We start from the raw sequence: 18,140 nt of genomic DNA, 5'->3' as shown, positions 1-18,140 counted from the left end.
AGGATAGTTATAACAAACTCTTAACGAACAATTATCGAAACATGGTATTGGCGATAAATCCGGACGAAAAAAGACAGCGCGTTCTATAGCGCTATTATACACTATCCTAACGGAGAACGATAACCGATCCTAATACATATAGTGTAATAGCACGAGTTCGATAAATAAGAACTTGAGGAATACTCCTTTAGTAAGGACGAAGTTAGTAGAATAATCAATGAATATACGGAATACGTGAAGAAATTAGCTAAAGAGGTTAAGCAATAAGCCAATCAATCAAAGAAACGAGACGCTTCATAAACGTCTATAATTCTATAAGACGATAACTAAATTATTATATAGACCAACTAATGGGTGTGTATAAATTATATAACGATTAAGAAAAGAGTACTAGGGGTATACCGTTATAAGAAACTATAAACAAGGGTTTACGCATTAAACGCGCCTCACGGGTAAACCTACGACTGTATTAAATTAGACATCCGAGAAGGAACCGCAGAACAGTGGGGACTCGATAATGGGAAAATAGTGGCTCGATATTCACTTATAGAACTACGAATACTACTATATATAGGAAAAAGACCGAGACCAGCTATAACGTCGGAATATCCCGAGTTAGAATATTCCTCTTTAGAAGAAGAAGCTTCCGAGGAAGAGAAGAACGCGACTACTACGATTATGGGACAACGCGATAATAGAATAGTAATCCGGACTAACTACTGGTTCTAGGATTAGTGCAAGGATCTAAACTGTGAGCAAGAAGCTTAGTATTAACACAAATATTTTAACCCTAATAGCCTAGAAAAAGGGGGATATACCGAGAGTGTATAGAGTATCTGTTACTTTAAGGATTATAGGGTAAGCCCTAATCCATATGTATACTAGGGATATATAATACGAAATAAATAGACACTACTACTATTATATTTTAAACGTCTACTACGCTAGGATACACCTAAGGTAGAACGATACACTAAAGGGTTGGACGCAATCGACGAAGCGATATCGGACTTCGAACTAGACAATACGTTAAAAAACGACAAGGCCGTCGTAAGCCGAGACAACTAGCGGCGAGGCCATAGAAAGTCTGTAACCTAATAGCTAAGGGAAAGAACCTTGAGCTAATTGAGGTTATCGCGCGCATAAATAGAAAGACCGTTAGGGTAATGGTGGATATAGGAGCCAATATGAGCTTAGTATCCTAGAGCTTCGTTACTTAATGCCTACGAGGTACGAGAAAAAAGAAGTAAGAGCTATACTTATTAAAAGGAATAAATCAGAACTATAATAAGGTATCTAAAGAGATTCGAATAGCTCAAGTACAATATTAGGATAGGTACTATCTTATAGACCTAGATATTATTAAGAACCTTAACGCGGAGTGTATATTAGGACTGGATTAACTGGACTAAACCGGGTTCCTAATTAACCCCTTAAGAAGGCAATTAATGAACTGATTATAGTTCGAGTTTAAATAATGTGCAATAGTGGTCTAGGTAAGACCGCTTTACCGAGATATAACTACCGAGAAACAGGTGAATCGGATAGCTAGAATAAACGATTAGAAATAGGAGATAGAATAAGCGCTAGACGAACTAGAGATACCTTATAAGTACCGAGACTATAAGGATCTGTTCAAAGACGATAAAACATAAATCGCCTTACTAAAACACTAACTGTGGGACCACGAAATACCATTAGTTGAAGGAAAGAACCCGATTAAAGAACGTATCTATCCTCTATTACGAGCACAAGAAATAGAGCTACGAAAATACATTGATAAGAACATAAGGAAAGGATTTATCTAACCCTTAAAATCACCGGCTAGATACCCGATTCTCTTTATACTAAAGAAAGATAGATCTCTCCGACTGTGCGTTAATTACCGAAAACTCAACGAGATCACCATTAAGAACAGTTACCCCTTACCGTTAATATCCGAGTTATAGGACCGACTCTAAGGAGCTAAATAATTTACGGCCTTAGACCTTCGCGGAGTATATAACCTAATTCGCATAAAGGAAGGTGAAGAATAGAAGACCGCTTTTAGCACTCGCTATAGACTCTATAAGTACTAAGTAATACCTTTTGGCCTTACTAACGCGCCTGCGTTATATTAAGCACTTATTAATAAAGCCCTATACAAAGGACTTAATATCTTCGTAATAGCCTACTTAGATAATATATTAGTGTTCTCTAAGATAAGGGAAGAATATATTAAGCATGTTTAATGGGTTATAGAACGACTTTAAGAAAGAGAATTAAAGCTTAAACTAGAGAAGTGTGAGTTCTTTAAATATAAAGTACCGTTCCTAGGATCTATCGTTAGCGACTATGGTGTTAAACTAAACCTAGCGAAAGTACAGTCTGTGCTGGATTGGCCCGAACTAAAGAATGTTAAGGAGGTATAGAGCTTCCTTAGACTAGCTAACTACTACCGACGATTCATTAAAGGATTCTCACGAATTGCTTTACCACTGTTAGCTTTAACGAAGAAGGGGCTACAATTTACTATAGGAACCGAAGCACGAGCCGCTTTTAGACGATTAAAAGAGCTATTTACTAAAGCACCTATACTAGTCTGCTTCGATCTAGAAAGGAGGATAGTTATTGAGACTAACGCCTTAGGATTCGCTATTACTATAGTTATTAGCTAATCGAATAATAAAGGAAAGATACGGCCAGTCGTATACTATTCTAAGAAGATATTACTCGCTAAGACTAATTACGAGATTTACGATATAGAGTTACTTGCGATCGTCGAAGCAATGCGTAAATAGGGAGTATACTTAGAAGGATCTAAATACCCTATTAACGTGTATTTAGACTACTTAAATCTAACCTATTAGACTTCGTTTAAGAAACTAGGGAAACGATAAATTAGATAGGCCGAAACGATGGCACTATATAAATTTAAGATTCATTACGTTAAAGGAATAGAAAACGCTAGAGCGGATACTCTTAGCCGAAGACCTAACTACGCTAAAGGTAAGGAAAAAACGATTAAATTCTAGCTCTTTAAGCAAGAAGGCAGTACATTAGTATATACCTAACCTCAGGTTAATTAAACAGAGAAGGTCGATAATATTTTAACCGAATAAAAGGAAAAGATTATTAGAGCACACTATAATAATCGAATCGCAGGATATTTCGGAGTTAATAAAACAACTGAGTTAATCACTTGAAATTAGACCTAGCCAGGATTGAGCAAAGACGTTAAAGACTATATTAGTTAATATAACGTATACGCAAGAACGAAGGCGTTTAAACACAAGCCGTACGGAAAACTCCAGGCTCTAGAACCACCTTCAAGTGCATAGGAAGAAGTCACGATGGACTTTATTAGACTATTACCAACGTCTAAGGACCTAGCAACTAAATAAGGATACAATATAATCTATATAATCATAGATCGACTCACTAAATACGCCTACTTCATACCCATAAAAGACACTATAAAGGCGGAGGAACTAGCGTATATATTTATAAGGCACGTGTTCGCGTCTTATAAGATGCTATTGAAGTTAGTGACCGATTAAGACAAGCTCTTTAAATCAAGGTTTTAGCAATCGTTAATAGACTAACTAGGAAGTAAGAACAAGATGTCGACTGTATTTCACCCCTAGACGAACGGATAAACAGAACGAACCAACTAAACCCTAGAACAATACCTTAGAGTATATATTAATCACGAGCAGGACGATTAGATAGAACTATTGCCTTTAGTATAGCTCGCTTATAACAATTCTAAAGTTACCACTAGGATGTCACTATTCTATGCTAACTACGGATTCCACCTAAACATTTAATAGGAACCGTTGAACCTTCGCCCCATTGCTTAATAAGCTACTATAAAGGTTACTAAACTTAAGGAACTTTATAGGGAACTATCAGCAGAACTAGCGTTTCTAGCTAAAAGAATGGCTAAATTCGTAAACAAAGGAAGATCTAAGGGACTAGACTTTAAAGAGAGGGGTATAGCCTACCTTTTACGACGTAATATTAAGACCAGAAGACTAAGCGATAAATTAGACTTTAAGAAACTTAGACTATTTAGAATTAAAAAGAAATTGGGACTAGTAACGTATAAACTAGTATTACCTAAAGATATAAAGATACACCCCGTGTTCTATATAGCGCTCTTAGAGAAAGCACCTAATAACGTTAAAACTCAAGAGTCACTGCTACTAGACGAAGAAACAGAAATACAGGTGTATAACGTCGAAGCCGTTCTTAGCATAAGGTGAGAAAAGGGAAAGAAGTTATATCTGATTAAATAGATAGATTATAACGACTCGAATAACATATAGGAACTAGAGGAACACTTGGACCCAGATATAATTACAGAACTCCGAACACACCATCTCGAGTGAATTAACGCCACCAAACCTAGAAAACGACTAGTGAAGCACTGGATCGACCACAATAAGAAAAGACCAGCTAAGCTAAGGATTGTACCATGCAAAATAATGATGGACAAATGCTGGGCACACGGCAACGGCGACTGCCCGTTTACGGGAACAGGGCCAGGCGCGAAGCCCCCGCCGCCCATTCCATACCAACCACACTTCGATCGACGATAAGACAATACGTAGCTAGGAGGACGGTCAAGAAGTTTGCGTGCCGAAGGGCCAGGGCTCTAACGCCGCGATGTCCGACCAGGACATACCTTCCGTCACTTCAGAACCCTGCCACACGAACTCAGGCTCTGCCGGAGCCACCTAGCTATCTTAAGGCAGCTCATTGAGAACGCCCAGAGCCAACATCTCGCGACGAATCATCCGAGAAGAACGATCCTCCAGAGCGGCGATCGTCTCGTCTAACTCAACCGTTTCTATTTCCACCGCAGCCAAGGCCTGTTGGGCCTTGACCAAAGCTTCACGCAACTCAGCCAGTTTACGGGCTTTTTCGCGACGTTGTTTCTTGACGCGCTCCTTCTCCTCAGCCACCAGCCGCAACTCTTGGAGGGAGAAGGTCCCGTCGCATATCCGACCGGACTTCAGGCACTCAGCACACTTAACCGATTATTCACGATCGTAGTAATAAACAAGATTATTATCGACACAACCACTGCAAGCTACCATAGCGACGTTTTGTTTTAGCGAGATTACCTCTGTAAGTTCAACGAATCGAAGAGATTTAGGACGTTTAGGTTTCAAGGATTTTCGTTTATTGATTCGGAAAACGCTACGCGGTATCGTTAGTTTATAACGAGGAGAAAAGGAAAATAAGATAATAGGAAAGGACTCACTAGTTATGTACTCGCGTAGACGCGAGTAGGCTAGGGAGGGGAAAGTGTTACGGACCACATTGGTTAGGCCGTCCGGCGGCCGGACATAAGAGATATAAGGAAGGTCTTGCGAGGAAGCCTGGCACGTGAAGGATAAGGGACCTGTCACGTGACTTCCTAGAAAGGCAATAACTAGTTGTATAGGCAATTAGTAGGAACGATACTAATTAACTATTAAACTAACTAAGACTTCCTATTCGAGACTATAGGAATAAGTATATAGATCACGGCTCTCCTTCAGTACAGTTCATAGTTCCGTAGTCAACCTAAGTTATACTAGAACCCCACCTGTGCATAACAGACCTTGCCCCGACTCATCTGTATACCATCTCGCCCAGCTTACTTGAGTAGAACACAGAGGTTCCACTCGTACCCTTACTGGTCACGTGGAGGACAACAGCCTCATAACACGCCCACAGGCCTTTACGCTCTAATTGGGGAGATAGATTACGCGCTCACGGGGACAACTAAAGCCGCATGTGCGGTCACAACAGGACAACACAATGAGGAGTACATTTCGACTGCGACAGATACAGAGTGGATGAATACGGCGGCGAGTAGTAGCGAGACTACGACGTGGGGTTTGTCCGGGAGCGATTTGTGGTTTGTCAGTGTTACGGTTACGGCTACGGCGGGCGCTGAGGAGACCGGCGTGGGTAATAGTGAAGGTCCAAACGTGACGAAGGGTACATCTGCTTCGGTTTCAGAATCAGAGAGAGGGAGTGGAGGTGGCGGTGCGCTGACTGCGACCGTGCCTGCAGCTACGACGGGACCCGAGTCTTCTTCGGCAGGCGCAGCAGCTGCTACTGGGAAGCGTGGTGCGGGATTGTCGGGTCTTGCATATTCTGGTGCGGCTGTTGGGCTTATGGCACTGCCGATGATGTGGCTGTAGTGCGTTGGTCACGATGAGAAAGGGCGGAAGAAGCGATATGTTTGCTGGGGTGCTCTTGAACGATCACAACCCTAGCTTCCGGGCCAATACGCCAGCCCAGCTGATGCTTCGCCAGCGCGAGAGCATTGCAAACCCTATAAGCTACGGCTAGGCTGCGGTCTGCGAGCATGCTTTCCAGCAAAGCAGCATAGGGGCACAATTAACTATCTCGACCTGGTGGGCGCTAGCAAATTCAAATTCATGGTACACGCCTTCTGGCCTGCAACCAAACTACAAACAAAACCACAACCCGAATTAATGTACGCAACAGCACCTTACAAGCGTCCAATCAGCTACGATCGCAACACAGCGTGCAACAGTGACAGGAGAGCATGCTGAGATGCAATAGTAAAGAGAACAGCACGGTAGGGAAAGCTGATGATGAAGATGAAAATCTCAATTTGCGCACACAACTCATGGTAAAGGCTGAGTATTAATACGTGAGGAGTTGCTGCTTGTTCGAAAATTGATTCTCAACCTGTTTATCACAGCTTCTTGCTACTCGTCTGTGTCCTGTTCTCCGGCTTTGGCAAGTTGTTAGACAGACAAAGGCAAAGATAAGACTCTTCAAGATCTCACAACATCGCTCTAGAACAACACCAACGAGCAAAATGAAGCTCCCCTCGCTCGCAACGACAACAACCACAATCCTAACATCCATGTACGGTTTACCATCTGAAGTCTACGAACCACCAGCTTCAACCTTAACTCTACCTTCAACTTTCGCTTCCGCACTATCCAGCCACACCAGCACAACAGCATCAACTCCACTCAGCGCCCACTTCAACCCCGAAAACAACACCCACACCCACACCTTCACCCCCCGCGACCTCCACCTCCTCACCGGCCCCCCACCCCACTGCACCCTCCCCCCCTACGACGGCCCCGACTGCATAACCTGGATCGAAACCGTGAAAAACAACGAACATCTGTCCCGCAACCTCTCAGCTGCGTGGGCGGCTCCAAACACACCGGGTTGGTTGTTGGAGTTGGAGAGTTACGTTAATAACCTACCTGACGCCGACGGCGATGACAACGACAACGATATCGCCACCTTCAATCTTGGCAGCAGCGGTGACAGTACTGGTGTATTCTCAGCACTTACCCCTGATCTCGCCCTCCCAGCACTTAACCTCAACCTCAACCTCACCCCCAACACCAAAAGCAGTCTTACAAAACGCAAAAAAAACTGCCCCAAAGCCGGCATGATAACCTGCTGCGCCAACGTATGGTGGATACTCCCCGTTGCGTGTTGTGTGGTGTGTAATCAGGATCATCCGCCTAAGCCGTGTAGATATGGGCAGAATATTTTTGGGTGTGAGGGGCCTCATTAACATTGAGGCATTTGAAGGGGACGGGGAGGGGGAGGGGAAGGGATGGGATGGGATGGGACGGGGGGAGAGAAAAGGGGGGAGGGCGAAGGGGTGGGACCTGGGAGAAAGAGAGAGGATACGAGGGACAGGAGCATGGGAGCATGGGAGCATGGAGAAGGGGTTTAAACTGGGGTGGCTTTGTGGACAGATCGGCTGGTTTAACCACTGGAGTCTGGTGCTGTGCGGTGCTGTACTGTACTGATACACAGTGTGCGTCTTAACGTGTATCTAGATGGGAACACAACGGCACAACATGAACTTCCAGGTTGTTGGACGGATGAAAAGTAAGGTACTTTGAGGTTTGTGAGATACTAGGTTACTATGTTAATATTATTGTTACATGCTGTATTTTATTTGACCCCGAGGTAGTCAAGGTCTTAGCCCAGATCGCCATAGATTGTGGTACTAATCGACTCATTCTTTTTTCTGCGACTGAGTACGGCGTGCTTCGGGTGCGACCCTGCACATAAGTTGCAAGAAATGGAAGTGATTCGCACATTAGTAGCCAACCGCGTTGAACAGAACACAAGGCTGGTCAAGAACATTTACTGATCGCATTCAGTACCTGGGAGAATGTAGCTGGGGTATCTCTCTATCTTCATCGAATCATAAATGCGTCACACCCAAACACAAATGCTTCGTTCGTACTCCGCGCTATGCACAAACGTGACTTTTTTCTCCATTACTGCCTCCTCGTCCCATCAGCAGGAAACTCATCACCAACTAGTATTCTCGTGTCAACATTCATGCTGACCAGCTCAGCTTGCAGTAATCGGAACGCATACGGCAGCGTCATCTTGACGACCCGGCCACACTCCTCTTCACCAGCCTTCTCACACCGCTGGCACCACCGATCAAAACACATCATACCGCATCTCATGCATACCTCCACCTCGTGTTTATCTGAGCTGAGCATGAGTCGTTCGCGGAGAAGTTGGGATGCACCGTACGCGATTAGACAGTCGCGTTCCATTTCGCCTAGGCGAAGACCACCATCCCTCGATCGTCCCTCCGTCGGCTGCCTCGTCAGAATCGCCCTCGGCCCCCTCGATCTCGAATGCATCTTATCCTGCACCATATGCTTCAACTTCTGATAATATATCGGCCCCTTAAACACATACGCCGGCAGTGGCTCCCCCGTAATCCCAGATGTTAAATAATCCTTGCCATCATAGCTATACCCCTTCTCAATCAGCACTTTACTCATCTCCTCGAGTTTGGAGCCGCCGAAGGCAGTGCCGTACTCGAAGTTGCCGGAGAGGACGCCGGATTTTCCGGAGACGAGTTCGAGCATCTTGCCGACTGTCATACGGGAGGGGAAACCGTGCGGGTTCATGATTATGTCGGGGACGATGCCGGTGTCGGAGAAAGGCATGTCGACTTGGTCGACGATGATTCCGACGACTCCCTTCTGTCCGTGTCTCGACGAGAACTTATCGCCTACTTCTGGTCGTCTTGTTTGGCGAGTTTGAATTTTGAGTAGGGTCGTCATGTTCGATTGGTTTTGGTGGAACATCACCTGTGATATGACGCTGTCGTCGGGGAGACGGTATGTTTGTGGCTGTGGGAGGAAACCTTTACCTGCTGTTGAGGTGAGGGCTGTAGTTGGTGCGGATCCGTTGGCTTGCGAGTTAGTTTCTGATAGACCGGAAGAGTTGGCGTTGTCGGGGACGAATTTGTTCAGGATGACTTCGCCTTGAGTGACTTTTTCGCCGACGTTGGCTATGCCGTCTATATCGAGGAGGGCGTGTTTCTTGATGCTGACTCCGTTTTCGAGGTCAGGTGGTTTGATGATGTCTTTCGACCCATTTGCGTATTGCTTGAGTTGAACGGGATATTTACGGAGGACTTGGCAGCGGCCGAAACCACGGTCGACGGAGCCTTTGTTTAGGACGAGAGCGTCCTCGATATCGTAGCCTGAGTAGGACATCACGGCGACTATGGCGTTTTGACCAGCAGGAAGTTTGTCGTAACCTGTCAGCTCGATCGTGCGGGTTTTGACGAGTGGTTTTTGTGGGTAGACCATTAGGTAGAGGAGGGTATCAATTCGGAGAAATTGATTTGAGGCTATGAATCCAATGGCTTGTTTACCCATAGCACATTGGTAGGTGTTTCGGGGTGACTGGTTATGGTGTGGGTATGGAATGAGACCTGCTACAGCGCCGAGTATGGTAAATGGCTCGATTTCGAGATGTGTGGATATCTGGTTGATGTTGTGCTCATACATGGCTATGTTGCTGTCATTTTCTTCGTTGACATCCAGGTATTCGACCAGCCCTCGGGCAAGGAAGTCATCGAAGTCCATGGACCCTTGGCGAAGCGATTTGAGGTATCTTTTTGTGACTTTTGACTTCTTGTCTTCGACGATTATCAGTGGCCGACAGATTCGACCTTCGTCTGTGGCAACATTAATCGTGTTGTGATGATGGTTGATAAAGACAGAGACGAATTCAGACACTCGACCACTTCTTCTGAGGCGACGGAACGAGACAAGAAAGTATGAAGGATGCCGTGTTACTGCTATTGGTGTACCATTGAGTAAGATGACATATGATCCAGGAGCATAGAGCTCACTCCCACCAACGGTGGTGATATCTTCCGCTCCAAGCATGAAAATTAGCTGCTTGATCGGACCTTCCTCGTCCTCAGTAGTAATGTGGGTCATGAGAGCCAGATTTTTGACCAGACCACAAGCTTCACCCTCAGGCGTATCTGCTGGACACAACATGCCGAACTGTGACGCCTGCAGAGCACGAGGACCAGAGACCTTTCTCGTCTTCTCGAACTGCGATTGTATTCTGGTCATCATACCCAGAGACGCAATGAAACTCAGCCTGCTGAGCAGATGTGTCACGCCAGCTCGGTCCATGCGGAAACGCTTCAGGTTCCAGTTGCCAGTTGCTATTGCCCGATTCATGCCGCTTGTAATGTGACTAGCATGTGTGGCCATCATCGGACAAGGATCAGGCATTTCCACCTTGTTCGGTCTTCTCAGCAATTTGTCCATATTGGCCTTGATGTGAGAATTGTAAGTCTTGAAATGATCCTCAAACAGCAGTGACAGCAGTTGACCAGCCAATTCAAGCCGCTTGTTTCCAACGTAATCTCTGTCATCGACCAATTTTGGATTGTTCTTGGCCATCAGCACTCTTCGTGCCATGTGAGCGACGTAGAGTGCCTTTGGTCTGAAGTTGAGGTTCTCGATAGGCACATGGGCAATGAAGACGTTCGATATTGCTTCCAGCGCCTCTTGAACATAATTTCTCCTTGGCTGACCGAAAGCACCACCTTTTCGACTGATGGGTATCCTCTGGCCAACGTATTCCAATGCCTGTTGCTGGGTGAAGATGCCGAGCTTGATTGTTTCCTCGAAGTTGACAGCGAAATCTTCTTGTAGCTGAGTGTCTGTGCCAGCGACAATGGAGAGCATATCCATATCCGAGGTGACGCCCATAGCTCGTAATAAAATGCATATAGGAATCTCCTCGTTCAGGATGTTGTGCCTGGCATAGAGTAGATCCTTCTTCAAGGCAATGTATGACTTTGATTTCCTAGCGTGCGTAGAACTCGTAACAGATGCGACTATGCTTTCCTTCTTGCTGTCTGGTTCAACGATGATTCTGTTCTTGCTCAGTTGTTCTTGTACCAGAATAACCTTCTCTGTTCCGTTGACGATGAAATAGCCACCAGGATCCAGAGGGCACTCGTTCATTCGGAACATATCTCCTTCGCTCTTCCCTGCTAGCACGCAACGGTCGCTCCTCAGCATGATGGGCATTCTCCCGATACATAGCGCCTTCCTCCTGTATGCAGATCTGCCTTTTGTGTATTGTACATCAACGAAGATTGGAGCGGAATATGTCAGATCACTAAGCCGACATTCGTTGGGTGTAAGGGTCGATTCTTTTTTCGTGTCGCCATGTATGTTCTCATCCGGCCTCTGGGCTCTGCCGACATAGATGTCTAGGTACTTGATGTAAAAGTTGGGATCGATGTCAGAGGTAATGAGTGGTTCGGCTTTCACGATTTTCTTCAATTCGACATTGACAAAGTGGTTGAAGGAATCAATATGCTGTTTGACCAAGCCCTTGTTCTTTAGAAATGCTGGGAGAAGGTTCCATTTGTCCTGAGACGTGTCGATGGCCGCCTCTGCATTCTTCTGGTAGTAGAAGGGTTCGAGGGTTGCGTTGAAGCCATCGGCAGCAGCGCGAACGTGGCTTGCATGTTGGTCCTTCTGCGCATCTTTGGCATCGCCCGGTGGCTGTTTCTCTGGGGCTATTTGAGCTGTCGGCTTCGTTGCTCGAGAGGGGGCCTTCGGCGTCGCCTTGAATGCCGCCGCAGCAGGCACTGGCCCATCCTGCTTCCTCTTCGGCGGCATCTTATCTCTACACCACGGATCACTCCCTGTCGACAGTACTCGAGATGCAAATCTTGCGTGACTCGTACTCAAGCCCTGCCAGTACGCAAACAAAGCAAATAAAACTTTGGCATCCGGGCTTCGTTATCGATACGGCAACTACACACTAATCTATATACGTACTAGTACTCTTTAGCACAGTCGAAGTGTCGGATGGTCTTGGCAAGCTCGCATCTTCTACTTGGTTGAAGCTCAAGTGTAACACAAACACCACAAGGTTTGTCTCGGTACAGTACCATTCTATCTCTTAGCCGCTGCTGTTGCCGATAAGCCAATGCAGGGGAGAAATCTTATTATTTCGCTGAGTTTTGTGATGCTGCTCGAGATGTGTGCAGCTCGAGTCTTCGGATGCGCTCTTGAAGACCAAGCAGGAAAATGATCTTTGGTCTCAAACAGATGGCTGATGTAGCTTGCTTGACGGGATCATGCCAGCTCTACTACTTACCTGTCGTAGAGGGGTCGTCGGCTGTTTTTGGGTCTCCAACCTAAGGAAAACTCTTGACGTTGCAACCATGGAGCGCTACGACTTCGAGTCTAGACGTTCAACATTTCTAACTATTATAATAGGTGTCTACTCAAAAACGATGTCTGCAATCTTGTCAACATTGGCGCATGTCGAAAAGTCAGCGTTGGCACGAGTTTCTTTCCACACGTCTGCCGTATTCTAGGTGTAGGATATGATAGTTGCGCCCTCGCGTTCGCGGGCTAAAACATGATCGCTCATTGTTGGAGATCGTCGCGTAAGAACGGACTTGACCATACAAAAGGCATATCTTGTGGCAGGCTTCGACCCTTGCTTGTAGCTTCTCTGCTAGCTATCTTGGGCTCCGACTGAACATGGGGTGCAGACCATACTGAACAAGGGTAACGAGCCATGCAATCTGGAATTGATCGAGCACGCCCAGAACGGCTGCATCTGAGGGGGTCACTGGTCATTGTCACCTCCTGACTCGTATTCGGCAATCAGCAGAACAATCCCAGCACTTTATGCTTGTCAGCAGGCTTGATAGAGGTGGTCTTCCTTGACCTCGTGATGACCGTCAACACCGTGGTGATGATTTGGTTTAGTTGTGTGTTGAGGTGTGTCTTTGTCTTCACTTGAGATCTCGAACATGCCCCTCGGTAGACTCTATTCCTTGCTTGCATAAAGTTGCTAGGAAGTGGAGCTAAGCTAAAAGCTGTTCTCGTCGCTTGGTTTGCGCCATACCGAGATCAACCCTAGCCGGCTGCTCACCGCTGTTTATCGTGCTTCCAAGATCCTTTCTGATTGGAGTGATGCTTTCTTCCTCGCTCCAGCGATGGTGCCTTCATCTGGAGAAGATGGTGGTAAATTTGAGCCACGGCGAATGTTGACTGGCTTCCCGAGGATAACCAGAGTTGTGAAGGACCAACAGCAGCACGCAAACGTGGCCAATGCTGTGACGTCCCCCACATGACTGGCACCAGAAGGAGCTTCGGTCAAAGTGCGCAATCTGGCGCAATATCCTTTGCTTATTGGAGACACCGTCAGGTACCATGACCTTTTGGCACCTTCCATTTTGGACCTCGAGTTCAAATCATGTTGAGATCGAATCAATCAAAGTAGTCCTCTGGCAAACCGTGAATGGCCTTCTCGAAAACAAAGCATTTCCAGCCAGTTCGTACAGCGGGCGCTGCCGTAGAGGGAAAGCTTCGGTCTGTTGAAAAGGATTGTCCCTTGTTCCTTGCAGAGAGGTGGATAAGCCCTTCGGCGGCAAAGCGATCACCGCAGACCTTGGGTTTGGGGCAGGTATGGGTCATGGGCGACCAGCAGCCACTAGCTCGCAGACTTTAGGTTTGCCCTGTCAAAGCCTGCGGGCAGACTAACCCAGCCAGGACTCGGTACTCAAAGATGCAGTCAACGCTTCCAGTCGACTCCTCTACTCATATGCGCAGCCTCCCACCTCCCACCTCCCACTTCTTCTCTCTTCACAGCTGCTGCTTTGCCAGTTCGCCGTCGACGAGGCCTTGTAACACCAACACTGTGTTAGAATATCAGGATTATCATTCATTTCGATCATTACCGTGTTGTTTTTGTACTCGACGTTCTATTGCATTGGGTCAGTTGCCTGTGGAGGACAGGACTTGCAGATTAGCGAAAGAAAGAGCATTTGCAACAATTGCATCTTCACTTGGAGAAAGGCTTCGATTGTGCAGGCCACGGCATTTTGAAACACTCTCGGACCGCCGAGTACTCCTCCCCTCGACCCAAGAAACACGCGCCGATCCCTGTGCTATCTACCCTACCGAACAATTGGATTGTCAAGCAGACAATTAGCATTGTATAACAGCTCACATAGCTTGATCTGCTTCCCCGAAAGGCGTCGCACCCGACCAACATGGCCTTCTCCAACGCGTTGAACGGTCGTATGGAAGAGCTGCGCTTTCCCAACTTGCGTCCTACCGAGAATGACAGCCCCTTCTCTGCAACACTCTCAAGCAAGCGCGATTCGAATCCCTTCTACTCGGGCATGGGTCCCTCAGCATCTGATGTTCGTGGCTCATTGCAGAGACGCTTCACGACTGATTCAAGCAAGTTGAGTCTGGGACGGGCGTCCTTCGGCCAACAATACTCTTCACTAGCTTCAGGATCTCAAAATGAGCAGAAACAGATATTCGAGGACATTCAAATCGCCCGTCGTAAGGCCCAGGAGCAGCTTGCTCTGCTCGACGAAAAAGAACGGAAGCTGCAGATGAACGGTGGAAATAACAACGATGTTGACCGCTTCTCTAACGGTTTCCAGAGAATGAGCTTAAATGGCCCTGTCAGCGAGCCGACAACACCCCCAGATTACTCTGAAGATGTCTTCTCGAACAGATACTCACGCTCAAGTCGAGTATCAATGAGCAACGTCACCTCCCCTCCTGGCCTGTCTAAGCGAACATCGGCAGCAAGCTCGAAGATTATGTCACCGCCTGGGAACCGCATGTCAGCATCGGGGCTATACTCAACTCATAGACAATCAACAAAATCTATGCCAGGATCGCGTCGTGGTTCTGACGAGGAAGAAGATTACCTGGAGCAGCTGCCAAATAACCGTTCAGCTGCTGCCTTGAACAGGTTCTCTATGCCTGTTAACGGCTCTAGGCACAGTCAGACTGCTACCATCAGGCGCAATGCGGCAGCTGCAATGAATGATCAAGGTATTATTTACGATGACGAAGCAATCCATAACACTTATTCTGCTCTCACTGGAGGTGTCGATGAACCTTTCCCCACGCTCAGTCGTGATGGTACACGAGTAAGTCATTGTAATCTGAGCTTGCTACGAGATCACTTCTAACTCTCTTTGCAGCTCTCGGCCAATTTTGCTGCTGCTGAAATTGCCAACTCATCCGTTCCTGAAGAGTCAGAATATATCTACGGCTCTCGACCTCGTCCTGGACATGCCAGTATGCCTCACACCGATTCCAGTATGTACAGACCAGTTCTAAGTGGCTTCGGAAGCCCACCTGAGAATACGGATCTATCACAAAAGATTCAGAGGCACTCCACTGGTGTCACTTATGATGACTCCACCCCGACCACAAGTACTACTTCTTCTGCCACGCGGCCCAACGTCCTCCAGACCTCCTTCTCAAGCAACGACGTCCCAACCATGAAGAAGGGTTTCGGCATGGATACCATGAATACCTCCCAGGCTGAATCGCAGTTCCATGCGCACAACGTCAGTCTCGGGCGTATCCCGCTAGGCGCCATCGCCAATCGACAGAGCAGAGAAGTTGGGAGGATGAGCATGACAAACGGATCTGCCAAGCCAGACGAATCAAACTTCGGCAACTTTGGATCTTCTGGATTGCAAGCCAATGCCGCTCCGTTCGGTCCTGGCTACACAACGGATCTGACCAGTCCAGGTCTTACCAGCCCGATCGACAACTACAGTCAACCAATGTATCAATTCAATATGGCCAACTACAACGTCAATAACATCAACTCCCCACCACAAAGTGTAAACGGAGGTCAAGGAGGTTTCCCTGTGGTCGGCATGACACAGTCCTACAGTCGACAAGATGCCAGAACCGGACGACGTGGTCAACAAGACATGGCCAAACTTGACAATGTACCTTTCGAGAACTGTCAGGGCCATCTCTACTCCATGAGCAAGGATCAACACGGCTGCAGATACATGCAAAGAAAGCTAGAGGACGGTGATCCTGCCCATGTCTCGGCCATCTTTGCAGAAACGTGCCCTCACATCATCGAACTTATGACGGATCCGTTCGGAAACTACCTCTGTCAGAAGCTATTTGAGCACTGCAATGATGACCAGCGAAGTGCTTTGATTGAGACCGCAGCACCAGCACTACCTGCCGTTGCCTTGAATCAGCACGGCACACGAGCACTGCAGAAGATGATCGAGCACCTTCGAACAGATGCTCAGGTCAACATGATCATCCAGTCATTAGGTCACAAAGTTGTCGATCTAGTTCAGGATCTGAACGGAAACCACGTGATCCAGAAGTGCCTACAAGTATTGGGAGCAGAACGATGTCAATTCATCTACGACAGCGTTGGTCAGGCTTGTGTCATTGTAGGAACTCACCGTCACGGATGCTGCGTCCTGCAGCGATGCATCGATCATGCGCAAGGTTACCAACGAGCTGACCTCGTGGCTCAAATCACACGATGTGCGTTTGACCTAGTGCAGGACGCCTATGGCAACTATGTCGTCCAGTACATCCTCGACTTGGACGAAGTTACTTACACACGACCTCTCTGCCAGAGCTTCCGAGGCAAGGTTGTGGCACTTTCCAAGCAGAAGTTCAGCTCAAACGTGATCGAGAAGTGCTTGCGAGTCTCTGATATGGACACTAAAGTTGCCATGATTCAGGAAATGCTCGTGGGCAACGAGCTTGAACGTATGCTGCGAGATTCATTCGCCAACTACGTTGTTCAGACCGCGCTGGACTACAGTGACAATCGCCACAAACAACAAATGGTCGATATGATCACTCCTATCTTACCTGCCATTAAGCAGACACCTCATGGTCGACGAATTGCTAGCAAGATGCAAAGCATGAAAATGCAGCCAACAGCTCCGGCTATCGACAACAGCTTTCAAGGCGGCCGCTCGAACAACCGACGACAGATTCAGATCAATGGTGGCGGCTTTGTCTATGGCGGTCGTGGCTATCCGACTCAACAGTATGCTGCCGAGGAATATGGAACTGGACAAGCCAACACAATGCACCCGCTCGGTTTCTCGAACCAGGGCAACTTTGCACCAAACTACAACCCAGGCGTCGGCATGGGCAACTACATCTGATTTCCGCAAGTTTTGCTATTCCCACGATCTGATATTACCAACCACAAGTTTTCATTTGTTTGCTACGATAGAGCTGTCAACCCTTACCAAACGAAGTACGAAAGTACGCGATATATGTGATACGACCTGTACATTTACGAAGCTGCACAGACCAAAAGGAGACGATTTCATGGCCACAAGCATTGGATGATGGTGGATGTCCTCTTGAAATTTTGGATATCTCACGACAATTGCATGATGTCTCAATGAGCATTACAGGATGAAAATCGGTTGTACCATCAATTGGATAGGATTTATGAGGCGAAGATGATGAGCCAGATGGATGGGCTATGAGACTATGCTCGCATGTAACTTATGCATTTGCTTCGATGGATGAAGAAATAACATATGTAAAAGCTTACCACAACTACCAAAATTTATCATGATCGTAGTTGCCTTGGAATTTATTGGTGCTCACACTGTCGCGTTCCTTCCTCGTCGACTGTATCGTGCTTGCTCCGTTGAATAAAAACGGCACTTCTGTCGACGAACGCGGCATCTCTCACGTACATCACTCCATCCTTCATCCAAGTCGTCCCCCTCAATTTCGAATGATCGTCCATCCCATTCTACATGATCCAGGCTATCTGCGTGGTAACAATTTACAAGACAACCAGATGGCTGTACTCGAGGCAGCCCAAATCCCCGCCCTAGCTCATAGCTGCAGCAATAAGCCCTGCAGGCCGGAACAGGGCCACACCACCAATCAGCAGAAGTCATGAACAATGCTTGCGGCTGAGCAGGTCCGCCTTCCTGATGACCAGGCGCAAAGCAACCAGAGGCATGATCGCTTTGCAGGTCGAGC

General features: G+C 46.9%; 3 protein-coding genes across 3 annotated transcripts; 2 read left to right on the top strand and 1 right to left on the bottom strand.

The window, feature by feature from the left end:
- Nucleotides 1–5,820: 5,820 nt before the first annotated feature.
- Nucleotides 5,821–6,182, top strand: PMZ80_009692 (uncharacterized protein; the record flags this gene model as incomplete). Its single annotated transcript, XM_064878085.1, has 1 exon — nucleotides 5,821–6,182. A coding segment is annotated over one exon (362 nt), but the record flags the coding sequence as incomplete, so codon positions are not given.
- Nucleotides 6,183–8,276: 2,094 nt separating this feature from the next.
- Nucleotides 8,277–11,972, bottom strand: rpc2 (DNA-directed RNA polymerase III complex subunit Rpc2; the record flags this gene model as incomplete). The annotated part of the gene is made up of 1 exon (XM_064878084.1): nucleotides 8,277–11,972. One exon carries the CDS (start codon nucleotides 11,970–11,972, stop codon nucleotides 8,277–8,279), a length of 3,696 nt encoding a protein of 1,231 aa, XP_064726192.1.
- A 2,396-nt stretch (nucleotides 11,973–14,368) lies between these two features.
- On the top strand, nucleotides 14,369–17,296 carry PMZ80_009690 (uncharacterized protein; the record flags this gene model as incomplete). Its single annotated transcript, XM_064878083.1, has 2 exons — nucleotides 14,369–15,271; nucleotides 15,326–17,296. The coding sequence occupies 2 exons, from the start codon at nucleotides 14,369–14,371 to the stop codon at nucleotides 17,294–17,296; spliced, it is 2,874 nt and encodes a 957-aa protein (XP_064726191.1).
- Nucleotides 17,297–18,140: the final 844 nt, after the last annotated feature.

Source organism: Knufia obscura, assembly GCF_036327395.1.
Source record: "Knufia obscura strain CCFEE 5817 isolate CBS 148926 chromosome Unknown scaffold_14, whole genome shotgun sequence".
Classification (NCBI taxonomy): Eukaryota; Fungi; Ascomycota; class Eurotiomycetes; order Chaetothyriales; family Trichomeriaceae; genus Knufia; species Knufia obscura.
Note: the sequence above shows the minus strand (reverse complement) of the source record. Positions and strands in the feature narration are given on the sequence as shown.